Source organism: Mustelus asterias, chromosome 1 (assembly GCF_964213995.1).
Source record: "Mustelus asterias chromosome 1, sMusAst1.hap1.1, whole genome shotgun sequence".
Classification (NCBI taxonomy): domain Eukaryota; kingdom Metazoa; phylum Chordata; class Chondrichthyes; order Carcharhiniformes; family Triakidae; genus Mustelus; species Mustelus asterias.
In genome coordinates, this window is record NC_135801.1 from 2,156,391 (window position 1) to 2,175,990 (window position 19,600).

A 19,600-nucleotide genomic window follows, 5' to 3' on the forward strand; every position below is an offset into this window, starting at 1 on the left:
AGCGATGTCCTGGAGCTGAGATAATGGACTTCTAACCACCACAGCCATCTTCCTTTGTGCCGGGTGTGACTCCAACCAGTGGAGGATTTTTCCCCGATTCCCATTGACTCTGGTTTTGCTGGAGCTCCTTGATGCCACACTCAGTCAAATGCTCAGTCAAATGGGTTGGCAGGTTATTGCTGACAAGTGCTGCTGATTGCACTGTCAATGACCCTTTCTATTGAGAATAGACTGATGGGGCAGTAATTGGAAAGGTTGGATTTGTCCTGTTCCTGTGTACAGAACATTCCTGGGCAATTTTCTACATTGCCAGGTTGATGCCAGTGTTGTAGCTGTACTGGAACAGCTTGACCAGGGTACGACAAGTTCTGGAGCACAAGTCTTCAGGACTATTGCCGGAATATTGTCAGGGCCCATAGCCTTTGCAGTATCCAGTGCATTCAGTTGTTTCTTGAATTGAGTTGGCTCAGACCCATTCAGAAAGTATTGTGTGTAAAGTCACAAGTGCAATTTCTCTCATGGCGAGTTAGCACAGGCACAATGAACTATATGGTTTCTTTCTATGTACTGTATAGTGATTCTATCACTTTGACTTTTGATGGAATATCTGCCTCCAAAGATGAGCAGAGCATTGTGAAGTATTGCACATTTGAATTAAAGCAATTAATGGTTATTACAGATGTTGTATCACTATAATTTGATCAAATATTAATGAATGATTTTTCATTCGAACATACAAATTAGGAGCAGGAGGAGGCCACTCGGCCCCTTGAGCCTGCTCCACCATTTAATAAGATCATGGCTGATTTGATTGTGACCTCAACCCCACATTCTTGCCGATCCCCCCATAACCTTTCATCACTCTTGTTTACCATGAATCTATTTATCTCTGCTTTAAAAATATTCAAACTCTGCTTCCACTACCTCTTGAATGGTTATCTTGAATGTATCCAAGTGCCTCCTGTAATATCATTAATAATAGCTTCTAACAATTTCCCTATGACAGATGTTAAGCCAACTGTCTCACGGGCCACTTCCAGGACAAACTGGTCTCACAGTTCAATCCTGGACAATATCTGACCTTGCTGCGACCTCCTTAATTCCTAATTCCTCTGTTTTAGGCGGTTCAGCTTCTGACTCTGTCTCTTCCTCTGCAATCCAAACTTCAAAACTTTGCTGCAAAAATGAGACTATAGAGCAGCCAGCAGCCATTCCAATTCACATTGGAAGCACAGATTCACCAGAATAACCAAAGTTACAATGGTTTAATTCTCAGCACAGGTTGCATCTCTAGGTTTGTATTTCTTCGAGTAAAAGGTGTTAAGAGGTAAATCTAACAGATGTTTGAGACAATTGAAAAATTTCATAGATAAAAAGAGGAACTATTTCCTCTGGGAGTTTGGCGGGGGGGTGGGGGTTGGGGGGTCCAGAACCAGGGTGCAGAACCTTAAAATGGAAGCCAGACCACTCAGGGGTGATGTCAGGAAGCACTTCCTCACACAAAGGGGAGTGGCAATTTAGAACTCTCTCCCCAAAAAGGTTACTGAAGCTGGGGGGTTCAATTAAAAATGCTGAAACTGAGATTGACAGATTTTTGTTCAGCAATTTTACTTTATGGAACCCAAGGTGGGTAAATGGAGTTAAAATACAGATCAGCCATTGGATGTGGAACAAGTACAAGAAGTAAGCTCTTCCACTGTCTACAATCATTTCCTTCAGCAGCCTGGGGTAAAAGCCATCTGGACCAGGTGACATATCTGGCCTAAGTACAACCAACCTTTCCAGTACCTGCCTCCCTTTCAATTTTCATACTATCTATTGCCTCCACTTTCTGGGGACCATTTGGGAAGACAGTGGCATCGTGATAATGTCAGAGTATTCCAGAGACTCAGACTAATGCTTTGGGACCACAGGTTCAAATCTGCCATGGCATCTGGTAGAATTTAGATTCAATTAATTAATAAAATCTGGAATCGAAGCTAATCTCAGTGATGGTGACCATGAAACTACCATCGATTGTTGTAAAAACCTACTTGGTTCACTCATGTCCTTTTGGGAAGGAAATATGCCATTCGTAACCGGTCTGGCCTACATGTGATTCCAGATCCACATTAATGTGGTTGACTCTTAACTGCCCTCTGAAATGGCTGAGCAAGACACTCAGTTCCAGAGCAAGTAGGGATGGGCAACAAATGCTGGCCTTGTCAGCGATGCCTACATACCCCTGAAAGAATAAATTAAATTACTATCTCCAATTCAATCAATCTCTTCAGATTCTTCCACCTTAATAAATACTGATACTAATAACTCATTAAGTATTCTAGCCTTGTCTGTGCCTCTAAACATATATCACCCTCTTTGTTCCTAATAGGATCCATTCCACCTCTACTATTTGCTTACTTACATACTAGTAGAAGATTTTCGGGTTTCCTTTTATGTTGACTGTCATTCTATTCTCACTCTTTCTCTTTGCCAGTCTTATTTTACTCCTTAAATCCCCTCTCAACCTCTTGTACTTGACTTAGTTTTCACTTCAAGAATTTACCTCACATGCATCATAACTTTCCTTTTTTGTTTCTTTGTAATCTCTATCTTCCTCATAATCCAAGAAGCTGTGTTATTGGCTCCCTTATGTGTCACTCTTGTACCTGAAAAATCTATCTTAAAAATCACCCATTGTTCCATTACAGTTCTGTTATAGCCCTCAACAATCTAATTGTCACAGATGCATCTGTCCACGACAGTATCGGTAGGAGTGACCACCACCTTGCGGAGGCAAAGTCCTATTTTCACATTGAGGATACCCTCCATCGTGTTGTGTGGTATTACCACCGTGCTAAATGGGATAGACTTCGAACAGATGCATCAACTCAAAACTGGGCATCTGCGCTGTGGGCCATCAGCAGCTGTGGAATTGTACTGAACCACAATCATGGCCCAGCATATCCCCCACTCTAGCATCACCATCAAACCAGGGGATCAGCCCTGATTCAATGAAGAGTGCAGGAGGGCATGCCAAGAGCAGCACCAGGCATATCTAAAAATGAGGTCTCACCTGGTGAAACTACAACACAGGACTACTCGCATGTCAAACAACAGAAGCAGCATGCAACAGACAGAGCTAAGCGATCCCTAACCAATGGATCAGATCTAAGCTCTGCAGTCCTGCCACATTTGGTCATGGGGATACTCTCATGTGTGCAGCTCCAGCAACACTCAAGAAGCTCAAAACCATTCAGGATAAAGCAACCACATGAATGAACAAAGAACAAAGAAAATTACAGCACAGGAACAGGCCCTTCGGACCTCCAAGCCTGCACCGACCATACTGCCCGACTTAACTAAAACCCCCTACCCTTCTGGGGTCCATATCCCTCTATTCCCATCCTATTCATGTACTTGTCAAGACGCCCCTTAAAAGTCGCTCCCGTATCCGCTTCCACTACCTCCCCGGCAACGAGTTCCAGGCTCCCACTACTCTCTGTGTAAAACATCTGCCTCGTACATCTTCTTTAAACCTTGCCCCTCGCACCTTAAACCTATTCCCCCTAGTAATTGACTCTTCAACCCTGGGAAAAAGCTTCTGACTGTCCACTCTGTCCATGCCTCTCATAATCTTGTAGACTTCTATCAGGTCTCCCCTCAACCTCTAGTGAGAACAAACCAAGTTTCTCCAACCTCTCCTCATAGCTAATGCCCTCCATACCAGGCACCCATCTACCACCGGCCACTCCATCAACAAAGCACAGTGGCAGCAGTGTGTATCATTTACAAGATGCACTGCAGAAACTCACCTATGCTCCTAAGGCAACACATGTGGTCTCTCCCACGTAGAAGGACAAGGGCAGCAGATACACTGGAATATCAGCAGCTGCAAGTTCCCCTTTAAATCACACAGATCCTGGCTTGCAAATATATCGTTATTCCTTTAACGTCGCCGGGTCAAAATCCTGGAATTCCCTCCCTAAAACCACTGTGGATGTCCCTACACCACATGGACGACAGTCGTTCAAGAAGGCAGCTCACCACCATCTTCTCAAGAGCAGTAAATATTGGCCTAGCCAGTGACATCCTCATGTCATGAAAGAATAAATAATGTTTTGATGGTACTTACGGCTTTTCACAGAGCACTGTGCCATCATTTCATAGATATTTTCCTCTTTTTCTTCTTCCACAGGCTGATGAATACCATAGTCACCCAGGCAAGTTTCCATCCACTGGTGTCTCTTGGCTGACACCTGTTTAGGAGCAAACAGAAGGATTGTTTCTAAAGGTGTAATTAATTTACAATGAGTTTTTCCAAATGTTACATTGAAAATTTTTATTTGTAATAATATCATAGAAATTGGAATTTCTCAGGTGAAGAATGTACAAGATAGTTGCTGGGAACTTGATCAGGTACAACTAGGTTTGCCTTCCTCTGAATATAAAACAACAATTTCAGCACTTTCATATATTTCCAACAAAACAGAACAAGCATAAGTACCTATTAACTGTGTATAATGTCACCACAAGTCCCAACCAGAATGGAGATGATTGGGAAATTGCCCCTGCCAATCATGCCTGGACACAAGGACTGGGATTAATTTTACAACATAATTTGTATTATGTAACCATCCTCCGTCATTGCATTTTGTTGCAAAAATTATCTGTTTTTATCGAGACTTTGAGTGGTTTTGGTCATGAGTTTTGTTCATGAAGACTCTTTTTAAATAGACTCTGCTGATTGTTTAAATTAGACTCTGTTTGTTGTGAATCCTGCTGTAAATCCCATCCTGCCTCCCATTCATTGATTGACTCCGCTGTCAATATTCACTTTGCCATTTTATAGGCCAGCATGACTTGAATCTATCTCTAAATATTCAAGATAACCATAACCTGGAAACATATTTACAGTTAATAGGTTTCTAAACAGCAACGAGTCAGCATTCTTCATTCAGCTTTTCTCCGATAACCTAGATATGTGACTTTATTCTAAGTCTTGCTTTACAGCATTTTTCAAGTTTACAGGAGCTTGTAGCTCACATAATTGGAAGCATCATTTATTGAGGCCCTGAAAATTGGTTAACAAGTTTGACAGTACTTCAAAAATAATTCATTAGCTGTCATATGCTAAGGGATGTCCAGTGGTTTGACAGATGCTATGTATAAGCAACTTATTCCTCTTTCTAACCCGCCTGATTTGTAATTTATCAACCTGTGGAAAAACTATTTTCTTAAATTTTTCCCATTCTACAAGATTAGCCCTAATTTATTTTGTCTTTTCTTCCTAATTATAACCTTTCATTCCTGGTAGCACTCAAGTGAATCCTTAATTGAGACTATGGTTTTAATGTTCATCCCTTATTGTTACTCACAAAACATTCTAATCACAATATTCCAACAGGAGCCGAACCAATATCTTGAGGAAATTTAAGATTGTTTTTGTATTGTTGCCATATCTATAAACGGATAGGCTACTGGATAATTTTGAGTTGACATACTGTATTAGATGTTGGAATTGTGATGTACTTCACAATGTTGAAGGGTGCAATAGATGCTACATTTTTCTTACAAATAGCCAAGGTTCGTGGGTAGAATCTCACCTCTGAGTCAGCAGGCTGGGTTCAAGTCTGAACCCAGCCTACTGGGGCGGCACAGTGGCCCAATGATTAGCACTGCTGCCTCACAGCTCCAGGGACCCTGGTTCGATTCCTGGCTTGGGTCACTGTGCTGAGTTTGCATGTTCTTCCCGTGTCTGCGTGGGTTTCCTTTGGGTAATCCGGTTTCCTCCCACAGCCCAAAGACGTGCGGATTAGGTGCGTTGACCATGCTAAATTGCCCCTTAGTGTCCCGGGATATGTAGGTTAGAGGGATTAACAGGGTAAATATGTGGGGTTATGGGATAGTGGCTGGGTGGGACTGTTGTTGGTGCAGATTTGATGGGCCGAATGGCCGCCTTCAGCACTGTAGGGATTCTATGGATTCTATGAAGTCCTGCTTCGAGACTTGAGCACACATTTCAGTGCAGTACTGAGGGAGGGCTGCAGCGCCATAGGTGCCATCTTTTAGAATGGATGTTAACTGAAGCTCATCTGCTCCCTCAGGCAGACAATAAAGATCCTATGACTATTTCGAAGAAGTGATGTGGAGATGCCGGCGTTGGACTGGGGTAAACACAGTAAGAAGTTTAACAACACCAGGTTAAAGTCCAACAGGTTTATTTGGTAGCAAAAGCCACACAAGCTTTCGAGGCTCTGAGCCCCTTCTTCAGGTGAGTGGGAATTCTGTTCACAAACAGAACTTATAAGACACAGACTCAATTTACATGAATAATGGTTGGAATGCGAATACTTACAACTAATCCAGTCTTTAAGAAACAAAACAATGGGAGTGGAGAGAGCATCAAGACAGGCTAAAAAGATGTGTATTGTCCAAGTGGAGAGGATCGCCAAGAAGATCGCGCATATCGACACAGACATCAAGTTTCTACAAAGATGCAAGAAAGCAGACAAGATACCGAAAGGACTACAGATCACGAACCCACTCAGGTCAACCTATAACACAGACTACGCTGAGAGACTTTGCCGTCGCACCTCTCTCACCCTCCTCAACCACCTCATACACCAACTCTACAGCAAACGCCGCAGCCTGGAAACCAAGATCGAATCCATATTCTCAACTTGCGCTCAGGACGCAGACCAGCTGCGAAACTCTGCCAAGCAGACGAGACAAAGGAACTACACCATCTACATGCACACCAAGAACAGGAAACTTGAGAAACTCGGCATCACCACCAGCAGCAACCAAGCCTCCCCCGGTACCACAGTAGGAAACAGTCCCACTGCAGGGAAGTCCATTGTCAACTTGTCCGACTACACACTTCAACCAGATGAAATCGAAGTTCTCAGCCGAGGGCTTAATTTTTGCCCCACCACCAAAATAGACCCCATCAGTCTCGCAGCAGACACAGAGGAATTCATCAGGCGAATGAGGCTGAGGGAGTTCTTCCACAAACCCCAAGAGGCCAACAACGAACACAATGAGACAGCCAATGAACTGGAACAGCCGACAGAGAGATCCGCAGTGCATCCGAAGAGGAAAGAGTCGAATTGGACTCCTCCGGAAGGCCGCTGCCCTCGACTTGACATGTATGCCCAAGCCGTCAGGAGGTGCGTCAACACCAAATTCATCAGCCGCACTCACAAGACAGCCCCGAACATCACCCAAGCACAACGTAACGCCATCCACGCTCTCAAGACCAACCGCAACATTGTCATCAAACCAGCAGACAAAGGAGGGGCCATCGTCATACTGAACAGAACGGATTACTGCAAAGAAGTGTACCGACAACTCAACAACGAGGAACACTACAGACAGTTACCTGCAGATCCGACCAAAGAACACACCCGTCAACTCAACACTCTGATCAAGACCTTTGATCCGGACCTTCAGAACACCCTCCGTGCTCTCATCCCACGTACTCCCCGCGTTGGAGATCTCTACTGCCTCCCGAAGATACACAAGGCAAACACACCCGGCCGTCCCATCGTATCGGGCAATGGGACCCTGTGCGAGAACCTCTCCGGCTATGTCGCGGGCATCCTGAAACCCATTGTACAAAGAACCCCCAGCTTTTGTCGCGACACGACGGACTTCCTACAGAAACTCGGCACACATGGAGCAGTTGAACCAGGAGCGCTCCTCGTCACAATGGATGTCTCAGCACTCTACACCAGCATCCCCCATGACGATGGCATTGCTGCAACGGCCTCAGTGCTCAGCGCCAACAACTGCCAGTTTCCAGATGCAATTTTACATCTCATCCGCTTCATCCTGGACCACAATATCTTCACCTTCAACAACCAGTTCTTCATCCAGACACACGGAACAGCCATGGGGACCAAATTTGCACCTCAATATGCCAACATCTTCATGCACAGGTTCGAACAAGACTTCTTCACCGCACGGGACCTTCAACCGGTGCTATACACTAGATACATCGATGACATTTTCTTCCTTTGGACTCATGGTGAACAATCACTGAAACAACTCTATGATGACATCAACAAGTTCCATCCCACCATCAGGCTCACCATAGACTACTCTCCGGAATCGGTTGCATTCTTGGACACGCGCATCTCCATTAAGGACGGTCACCTCAGCACCTCACTGTACCGCAAGCCCACGGATAACCTCACGATGCTCCACTTCTCCAGCTTCCACCCTAAACACGTTAAAGAAGCCATCCCCTACGGACAAGCCCTCCGTATACACAGGATCTGCTCGGATGAGGAGGATCGCAACAGACACCTCCAGACGCTGAAAGATGCCCTCATAAGAACAGGATATGGCGCTAGACTCATTGATCAACAGTTCCGACGCGCCACAGCGAAAAACCGCACCGACCTCCTCAGAAGACAAACACGGGACACAGTGGACAGAGTACCCTTCGTTGTCCAGTACTTCCCCGGAGCGGAGAAGCTACGGCATCTCCTCCGGAGCCTTCAACATGTCATTGATGAAGACGAACATCTCGCCAAGGCCATCCCCACACCCCCACTTCTTGCCTTCAAACAACCGCACAACCTCAAACAGACCATTGTCCGCAGCAAACTACCCAGCCTTCAGGAGAACAGTGACCAAGACACCACACAACCCTGCCACAGCAACCTCTGCAAGACGTGCCGGATCATCGACACAGATGCCATCATCTCACGTGAGAACACCATCCACCAGGTACACGGTACATACTCTTGCAACTCGGCCAACGTTGTCTACCTGATACGCTGCAAGAAAGGATGTCCCGAGGCATGGTACATTGGGGAAACTATGCAGACACTGCGACAACGGATGAATGAACACCGCTCGACAATCACCAGGCAAGACTGTTCTCTTCCTGTTGGGGAGCACTTCAGCGGTCACGGGCATTCGGCCTCTGATATTCGGGTAAGCGTTCTCCAAGGCGGCCTTCGCGACACACGACAGCGCAGAGTCGCGGAGCAGAAACTGATAGCCAGGTTCCGCACACACAAGGACGGCCTCAACCGGGATATTGGGTTTATGTCACACTATTTCACATAAATATTTCTGCTTTTTTCCTCCTGAGTCTTTATCATGCGATCCTAGAATCAGAATTTATGTCACACTATTTGTAACTCCCACAGTTGCGTGGACCTGCAGAGTTTCACTGGCTGTCTTGTCTGGAGACAATACACATCTTTTTAGCCTGTCTTGATGCTCTCTCCACTCCCATTGTTTTGTTTCTTAAAGACTGGATTAGTTGTAAGTATTCGCATTCCAACCATTATTCATGTAAATTGAGTCTGTGTCTTATAAGTTCTGTTTGTGAACAGAATTCCCACTCACCTGAAGAAGGGGCTCAGAGCCTCGAAAGCTTGTGTGGCTTTTGCTACCAAATAAACCTGTTGGACTTTAACCTGGTGTTGTTAAACTTCTTACTGTATTTCGAAGAAGAGCAGGGGAGTTGGCCTCAGTATACTGATTGCTTTGTGGATCCAGAACTGGCTTGCCCACAGAGGGCAAAGAGTGGTTATAGATGGGTCATATTCTGCATGGAGGTCGGTCACCAGTGGAGTGCCCCAGGGATCTGTTCTGGGACCCTTACTCTTTGTGATTTTTATAAATGACCTGGATGAGGAAGTGGAGGGATGGGTTCGTAAGTTTGCTGATGACACAAAGGTTGGAGGTGTTGTGGATAGTGTGGAGGGATGTCAGAAGTTGCAGCGAGACATTGATAGGATGCAAGACTGGACGGAGAAGTGGCAGATGGAGTTCAACCCAGATAAGTGTGAGGTGGTTCATTTTGGCAGGTCAAATAGGATGGCGGAATATAATATTAATGGCAGGACTCTTGACAGAGTGGAAGATCAGAAGGATCTTGGGGATCGAGTTCGTAGGACGCTCAAAGCAGCTGTGCAGGCTGAGGCTGTGGTTAAGAAGGCGTATGGTGTACTGGCCTTCATCAATCGAAGAATTGAGTTTAGGAGTCGTGAGATAATGTTGCCGCTATATAAGACCCTGGTCAGACCACACTTGGAGTACTGTGCTCAGTTCTGGTCGCCTCATTACAGGAAGGATGTGCAAGCCATAGAAAGGGTGCAGAGGAGATTTACAAGGATGTTGCCTGGGTTGGGGAGCATGCCTTATGAGGATAGGTTGAGTGAGCTCGGCCTTTTCCCCTTGGAGAGACGAAGGATGAGGGGTGACCTGATAGAGGTGTATAAGATGTTGAGAGATACTGATAGAGTGGATTCTCAGAGGCTTTTACCCAGGGCTGAAATGGTTGCCACAAGAGGACACAGGTTTAAGGTGCTGGGGAGTAGGTACAGAGGAGATGTCAGGGGTAAGTTTTTCACTCAGAGGGTGGTGGGTGCGTGGAATGGGCTGCCAGCAACGGTGGTGGAGGCGGATTCGATAGGGTCTTTTAGATAAGTACATGAAACTTAGTAAGATAGAGGGTTATAGGTAAGCCTAGTAATCGCTAAGGTAGAACATAAGAACATAAGAAATAGGAGCAGGAGTAGGCCATCTAGCCCCTCGAGCCTGCCCCGCCATTCACTAAGATCATGGCTGATCTGATAGTGGTTTAGTTCCACTTACCCGCCTGCTCCCCATAACCCTTAATTCCCTTATTGATCAGAAATCTATCTACCTGTGACTTAAACATATTTAACAAGGTAGCCTCCACTGCTTCAATGGGCAGAGAATTCCAGAGATTCACAACCCTCTGAGAGAAGAAGTTCCTCCTCAACTCTGTCCTAAACTGACTCCTCCTTATTTTGAGGCTGTGTCCTCTAGTTCTTGTATCCTTTCTGAGTGGAAAGAATCTCTCTGCCTCTACCCTATCGAGTCCCTTGATTATCTTGTATGTCTCTATAAGATCTCCCCTCAGCCTTCTAAATTCCAATGAGTACAGGCCCAATCTACTCAATCTCTCCTCATAAGCTAACCCCCTCATCTCCGGTATCAACCTGGTGAACCTTCTCTGTATTCCCTCCAAGGCCAATACATCCTTCCGCAAATAAGGGGACCAAAATTGCACAAGTACTCCAGTTGCGGCCTCACCAATACCTTGTACAATTGCAGCAAGACCTCCCTGCTTTCATACTCCATCCCCTTCGCGATAAAGGCCAACATTCCATTTGCCTTCTTGATCACCTGCTGCACCTGCAAACTGAGTTTTTGCGATTCATGCACAAGGACCCCCAGGTCCCTCTGCACAGTAGCATGTTGTAATTTTTCACATGTAGGGACATGTTCAGCACAACTTTGTGGGCTGAAGGGCCTGTATTGTGCTGTAGTTTTTCTATGTTTCTATGTTTCTACTGACCAATATTTATCACTTAATCAACATCCACAAAATCACATTATCTGGTCATTATCACATTACTGTTTGTGGGACCTTACTGTGCACAAATTGGCCGCTGAGTTTCTTATATAATATCAGTGACTACACTTCAAAAAGTATTTCATTGGTTGTAAAGCACTTTGGGATGTCTTGAGGTTATTAAAGTTGCTATAGTAACACAAGTCTTTCTTTATGTTGACACTTACAAAGTGAAAACATAGTAAATGAGTCGCTAAGACAGCATCATACTGAAGCTGCACATATATAACCATGGCAATCTCAGTAAATGACTCTGTAATGCAACATTATTAATGAAGCTGCAGTCTCAAACTCAGTGCCAGGCCTCAGTAAATTACAGACATTATCCTCTTCTTACCAGAGATTGGCAGAATAATGCAGTTCTCATTGATGACAGACCATTGTATGATGGCTCAGATCCTTATCAATTCTTATTAAACTACACGAACTACAATTGTTGTGAAGTCCATTGTCTCTTCTGAAAATGAACATGAACAATTCTGTTGTCCTTACTGATTTCACTTTGAGTTCACCCATCGCCCCTGTGATTGCTGACCTACACTGGCTATTCTGATTTTCAAATCCTTCCATGGCCTTATTCCTCCCTATCTCTGTGACCTCCTCCAGCCCCACAACCCTCCCTATCTCTGTAACCTCCTCCAGCCCCACAACCCTCCCTATCTCTGTAACCCCCTCCAGTTCCACAACTCTCCTTGGAATTCACTACCACAGAATGTAGCTGAGGCAAAAACATTATCTGATTTCAAGAAGAAATTAGATATATCTCTTGGGGCTAAAGGGATCAAGAGATATGGGAGGAAAGAGGGATCAGGATATTGAATTCGATGATGAGCAATGATCATGATGAATGGCAGAGCAGGCTTGAAGGGCCAAATGGCCTTCTCCTGCTTCTAGTTTCTATGTTTCTCACCCTCCCTATCTCTGTAACCTCCTCCAGCCCCACAACCTTCCGTCAATCTGCCCTCTATTCAATTCCAAAAGCTAATACCTCTCAATTGCTCTCTCCCTCAAATAAAAAAAAAGTGGCTTTTGCTTCTTTTTCTAACTGTCTTAAAATTGTGTCCTCTGGTTACTAACCGTCCTACACATGGAAGCATTTTTTCCTACCCACGCTGTCAAAATGCTTCACAATTTTGAACACCTCCATTAAATCACTCCTTAATCTTCTTTGCTCGAACAAGGACAATCCCAACTTCTCCAATCTCTTCACTCGGACACACGAAACATCTTGCAGAATGCAGTACTTAAATGAAAGATTCCTGCAATTGTCACGAAACAATTTCTTTCTAACATAGGACCTCTTTTACAAATACACATTCTTGGCAAGCAGCCTTACCCTCTGGGAACTCACATCAGAAAATCACTGGCCTGCTCTCCACATATTCTCAAACCGCTGCCAGAACCACTGTTGTTAAGTTAGCTCTTATATAATAAAAATATCAACATTTGTCTATTGACTTCCCTGTGGAATCCCTATAAGCTTTTGTTTTTGCGATGGCTTATGTAACTTACAGCAGTGACCTCTGTTCTGTGATTGACAGATATTGGGTTAAAAGCTCAGAGTTTGTGTGTGGGGACCATGCAAATTACCTCCACTGCGGACATCTCATGACTGACAGTTGCCTTTCAAAGTCCTGCCACCTTCTTTCCTACCTGAACACTTGGCAGAAAAATAATTCTGCAACAGCTGTTTAGTCTTAATTAATCAACAATATGGGACTGATGATAATTCTTATTGACCTTTCACACAAATAATTGTGTCTGTGTTAAAATGGGTTGCAACTCTGTAATATTTGCATAGAACTGTCTAATTTACATCTGAAACCACCATAATTGCAAACAGCAGGGCCGTGCTGACGGATAAAAGGAGGTTTTCAAGAATTCATTTGCAGCGCTGTGCCAAAACACAAGGAACAACAGACTTTTGATATTACCTGAAAGAACAAATCACATTCTGCCTACGCATTCACTGCAAATAACTGTTTCTCCTTTCCCCCCCTTTAAACTGCTGTAGCCTAGCAACAGAAGAATTCAGGTCCCAATTCATTGTTCGCTCTGTTATTTTCCATTGATATCAGGAAGAATGACAAGAGGCTTGCAAAATTGCAGGTACTAAATAATTTATAAGATATCCATTTCAATAGTTTTAACACTGACATAAATAAAAAAAGCAAAATTGCTTTCACACACAGTTGCTTTGTATTTGCACATTTTATTGTGTCAGTAAATGTCCTCTGGTTGGGCATTGTCGGTGTGGGAGGGGCAGGGGGGTGAGATTTGGGCTAAAAATTGCAGCAAAGCCACAAACTACAACCTAATATAAAAAAATGAAAACATCAGTTGGCTTTTTATGATTTGTGAAAGAGTCAAAATACTGTTTTCTACTGGATAATCAGATGATAGAAATATTCATGTAGGTCAGTAATGGTTCATTTTACATACCTTAGAGAGGGCATGTTTGATAGATTATTCAGCAGCTTGAATATTTCCAAATCCTGGCAATGGTTTTGTTGGACTCACACATGCAAGCTGTCAGAACCATTTGGGATACATTTACATCAAATTTACAGCTACAGAAACAGGCTATTCAGCCCAACCATTTCATGTGCTGTTTATACTCCACACACCTCTGCCCTGCCCCTTCATCTCACTCTATCAATATATCCATTTATTCCTTTCTCCTCTGTGTTTAGCTAGCTTCCCCTTAAATGCATCCATAATATTTGCCTCAGCCACTCCCTGTGGGAGTGAGTTCCACATTCTCCCCACTCCCTGTGGGAGTGAGTTCCACATTCACCTCACTCCCTGTGGGAACGAGTTCCACATTCATCTCACTCCCTGTGGGAACGAGTTCCACATTCTCCTCACTCCTTGTGGGAGTGAGTCCCACATTCTCCCCACTCCTTGTAGGAGCAAGTTCCACATTCTCTTCATCCCTGTGGCAGCGAGTCCCACATTCTCCCCACTCCCAGTGGAAATGCATTCCACATTCTCCCCACTCTCTGGGTAAAGAGATTTCTCTTAAATTCCCCATTGGGGCGGAATTTTTCGGTCTCGATCGCTACAAGCCATGGGAATTCCCGCTCAAAGTCAATGGAACTTTAGCCGGTCTGCCAAATTTCCATCCCGCCTGTGGTGATTCCAAAGTCCCTTTCTCGGTTTGAAAGATGTAAGAGACTCAGGGAGTTTCCGAGCAGCTGTGAGAGTCTGGCTGCAGAATAGTGGCAGCTCCACTCTCAAGGCTTGACTGCGTTGACTGGCATGTGAGCTTGGAAAAGGACTCCTCCATGCTTAAAGATTAGAAATTAAAGTGATGAGAAATAGATCTGGAGATCTAACTCAAATTGTTCTGATTGAAGTGAACTTAGACAAGTCCAACATTAGATGCCCTCCGACCCTCATGACCCTGATTTTTTTTTGAGTTGTATATTCCCCTCGTGTCCTTATTAATGGAGGATAAATGGCACCTCAGATTTCACTGGGCGTGATCCATCAACCCATATTCCTTTAAAGATGAACCCAGCTTTTTTGCTCAATAGGTCTTTGGTCCCAATAGCTCAGACCCATGGCTGCATTAAAGTAAAGTTTATTTATTAGTCACAAATAGGCTTACATTAACACTGCAATGAAGTTACTGTGAAAATCTCCTAGTCACCACACTCTGGCGCCTGTTCGGGTACACGGAAGGAGAATTTAGCATAGCCAATGCACCTAACCAGTACATTTTTCAGATTGTGGGAGGAAAGTGGAGCACCCGGAGGAAACCCACGCAGACACGGGGAGAACGTGCAGACTCTGCACAGACAGTGACCCAAGCCGGGAATCGAACCCAGGTCCCTGGTGCTGAGAGGCAGCAGTGTTAACCACTGTCACTGTGCTGGCATCAAGTAACAAGATTAAACTGATTGTCACTATTCAGATATCTGTAGCTTTATGAGGAGCCAGGTATCAGAAATGTATTTTCAAGCTATAATTTCCTGACGATTGCAGAGAGTTTGTGTGACAGTTAATTTAACTAACAATTCTCAAATCCACCCTCTAGATCTTAAAATTTCCTTTTCATTCAGAAGTTGTCATTTATTATTACTGAATAATGTTGCTAACAGAGGCAGCATGATTTGTACCTAACACTGTGTTAGCATTGTCACTTCATCAAGAGTCAAATCATCTTCGTATATCAGCTCATTATATTTGAAATTCTTCAATAATCTACCTCAGCGGTCCTAAAGTTCTCTTCACAGTCCAAATCCAAAAAAATCAACTGAGTTGTCAATTTTGCACTGGAATGGTACCAGGGATGAAGGATGTTCTGGTACTTGGCGAGATTGGAGAAATTGGATTGTTCTCTTTAGAGCAAAGACGGGTAAGGAGAGATTTGTTCAGAATTGTGAAGATGTTGATGGAATAAGTGAGAAGAAAGTGTCTCCATTGGCAGTTCAGTCCATAGCCAGAGGGACAGATTTAAGGTAACTGGAAAAGAGCCACAGGGGTGATGAGAGTATTTTGTTGCATCTCTTGAAGGTAAATAAAAGAATAAATCTCTCCTGTTGGTCAAGACAGGTTAAGTGCTGGACAAAATGAGTAAACTTGAGGTTCGGAACCCTAATGTCTGATTGGCTTCTTGCTGATGGATCTGTCGTAGGGTCTTTTAACAAGTGTTGGGTGCCTGCATTAACAACCACAAAGACCGAAACTTCTTTTTCAGGCAGCTGCGAGGAATGCCTAAAAATCCGTCGTTGCCAAAATGGTGGCACGAGTAAAGCAAGCTCTCTGGCTATGGATCCTCCTTCCAATGGTGACAGTTTCTCCTCACTTACTCCATCAAAATCTTCGCAATTCTGAACAAATCTTCCCTTACCCTTCTCTGCTGTAAGGAGAACAATACCGTTTTTCCAATCTTGCCAAGCAACACACTGGAAAGCAAAGAGACTCATGACCCAATTAGATGATATTTGACTGTCAGATAAACAGGCCTTTCCCCCCACTTTCAATTTTTTGTATCTGGTAAAGAGGTAAGAAAAGGAGAAAAACGATCTTTTTTTAATATCCCAATGATTTTCCTCCCGGATTGCACAGAGTTGGCTACTGGAGATTGATCTTCAATTCCTGGACACTCCAGGCCAATCCTGGAGAGTTGGCAGCTCTCAGCAAGTACAGGTATAGGTCCTTTTTGCTTCCATTTTAGAGCCAGCTTTACTGATGCAATGCGAAACACTGCATTGCAGGATCACCTTTCAAAGGTAACTGGAGGAACATCTGGTTATATTAAGGGCTAAAGAGCAAACCTTGGAGGTAAGGTTATCAGGAACCATCATGCTGACCTCTGGACATGATTTGTTGATCTAAGTTCCTCAGGCAGGACTCAGAATTTTCTGGCCGTTCACGCTCCGCCGCTACTGCAAGTGAAGACGGAGAATTTGACGCTCAGCCAAATCTCCATTCACTGCAGCGGGACCGGAGAAACCCGCTGGCATGAATGGCCAGAAAATTCTGGCCAATATTTACCTTAAAACTGGCAATATAAAGATTAGCAGTGATAGGTAAAGAGAAATACTCCTTTTACACCTCTGGATCTGTCAAAGCACCTTACAGCCAATGAAGTATTTCTGTCGCATTGTCACTATTGTAATCGATGGAAGGTAACAGTCAATTTATACATGGCAAGATCCCACAAAAAGTGTTAATGTCCAGACAATCTGTTTTAGCAATATTAATTGAGGTCAGGGCACTGCCCTAAAGTCCCCTGCTCTTCCCTAAAGATAGTGTCATGGGATCTTTCATATCCACCTGAGAGAGACTTGAGTTCAACTTCTAATCTGAAAGATGACAGGGGTTGTTCCAATTGGGTCCACACTGAAGTTATAGGGAGTTAACTGAGAGACAATGCATCATGTTAATTCTAAGTTCAGAGTGTTCACAGTGTGATTTTCAGGAAGATTAGTGAGAAGTTTCACAAAATTTCACACAATCATTTCTTTCTTCACCGTCCTTCTGCATCTCAGTCAGAGCTGGTTTATTATTCAGAGGTTGTAAGATGGTCTCATTTAGCTCCGTTGATCTTGGAAGATTTCACTGTACTGATTGGTGTCTCTGTTTAACTCCCTCTCACATTTGGCAACTTTCACAGCTCGTCAGTGAGACTCTCCATGAGTAGCACCTCGCAGGAAATCTTACCCAGAATGTTTTGATCTCTTGAGGTTATCGCTTCAATATCATTGGATGTAGTGGCATTAGAGGTAGTTCAGAGGAGGTTCACTCGATTGATTCCAGAGATAAAGGGTTTGTCTTATGAAGAGAGACTGGGCAGTTTAGGCCTGTACTCTCAGAGTTTAGAAGAATGAGGGGTGATCTAATTGCGGTGTAGAAGATGATAAAAGGTATTGATAAAGTAGACGCAGAGTGGATGTTTCCTCTTGTGGGGCAATCTAGAACAAGAGGTCAGAGTTTTAGGAGAGGGGGTAGCAGATTTAAAACAGAGATGTGGAGAAATTATTTCTTTTAAAGGGTGGTGAATCTGCATAATTCACTACCCCAGAGTGAGGTGGACGCCGGGACATTGAGTAAATTTAAGGAGGAGATAGACAGGTTTTTAATTAGTAATGGGTTGAAGAGTTATGGAGAATGGGCAAGGAGGTGGAGTTGAGGCTGAGATGAGATCAGCCATGATCGTATGGAATGGTGGAGCAGGCTCGAGGAACTGAATTGCCTCCTCCTGCTCCTAGTTCTTATGTTCTTATACGAGTTGTATGAATTGTGTATGCTCCAGGATAATATATGAAACTCATGGACCAATATTTTCTGCACCGATTGCGACAGGTATGTTCGGTGGTGTGATGGGAAAATCTCAAGATAAGGTCCCAGACATGTTTCCCAGCGACGTAAATCCAAGAAGCGTAATTTTAATATATTTGCATCTCATTATCGTGATCACACTCAGAAATACCCCCCCCCCCAAATTTAAATTCCACGTTGGCGTGATTTTGGAACGGTGTGATTTACAACTGCTTTTAAAAGGAGTGCACATGGCCACCTGAACTTTGAGGTGAACTCAGAGGTGAGTGCACACAACTTAGCACAGCGCTTGTGAGGATCCCAATGCAAGGAAGCGGTTCTGTGGATTTAGGAGGATTCACAGGCAAGTCTCCACAGCAGCTTCTTTGGGCTAGTCTTGTGGTGCCGAAGTACGGGCAGCACTGCTGGAGAGAAGGGAGGAAGGTGAACCTCAGGGCAAGAGTAACAGTGCGGGGAGGGAGGGAGTGGGCGGGGGGGGGGGGGGGGGGGGGGGGGCAGGGGGGGGGCAGTTGCCTGCAAACGCATGGCAGTGAGGGGGGCCTGCTGGAAGAAAGTGGCCAGGTAATTAGGAAAACATGCCAATGATGAGCACTCTTTCACAGCTAAGATCCTTTAGCTTGAGCTCAGTTGACATGAATGGAGTTAGACTAGTCAAGTAATTGTGCCCACTCAAGCAGCACTAATGTTTCAGAGTGCCAATGATTGCTACTCTACATTTAACCCTTCGCGTGCACACTTCCAAATCCAATGATTGCTGTGGTTCAGCAGAATCATTGGGCGACTGGACAAGTTTGAGGATCCCCTCAGAAAGTTGGCCATGGAGCACTGACCAAGGGGTGTGCCGCTAATCACTTGCTTTATGTTAAAATTTACATTGACAAGAGCACAAGGACTTGGGGTGCAGTTTAGGATAATGCACTCGGGATGAGAGTTCAGGATGCAGTTGTGCTGCCGAGGCTGTCACCACTCGGTTAAGTGGTGTGGGGTGGTGGTGAGGGGGAGTTTGGGTAACCACCATGCGCACTAAACACTGGGCATCCAGGTTGTGGCCAGTACTCCCTGGCAATGTGCACCAGGGCCTTAAGGCAGCCACAGGCGATGAATGGAAAAAGAGTGGTCCTAAGCAGACATTTGGTGAACATTTTGTCTCTCTCTTTGACACTGCAATGAGAAGACCGTCAGGAAGATGGAGCCTGGTTATCTCACTGACTGCTGCATCGTTTCAGGGCAAAAGATGGAGAAGAATTTGATGGCAATGCTTGGCTGACCAAAAGCAGAACTGTCAAGAGCAAGGGGCAGCAGAGCCTCCTCTGCATGCAGAGGATAAACCCCAGAGAACTGTCACTCATAGATGTATCACTAGACCCAGGGTCTTTGGAAGGCACATGTGCTACCTGCAGATGAGCGAGAACCAGTGTT

The 19,600-nt window shown here is 44.5% G+C and overlaps 1 protein-coding gene across 4 annotated transcripts in view; it reads right to left on the minus strand.

Annotated features, from left to right (window-relative positions):
* The window catches only part of LOC144487037 (B-cell scaffold protein with ankyrin repeats-like), a 244,024-nt gene that overhangs the window by 48,580 nt on the left and 175,844 nt on the right, over positions 1 to 19,600 (minus strand). For all 4 annotated transcript variants that reach the window (XM_078205325.1, XM_078205242.1, XM_078205185.1 and 1 more), the window contains exon 9: positions 4,115 to 4,238. In XM_078205325.1, the coding sequence (XP_078061451.1) occupies positions 4,115 to 4,238 (124 nt within the window). The remainder of the gene's footprint in view (positions 1 to 4,114; positions 4,239 to 19,600) is intronic.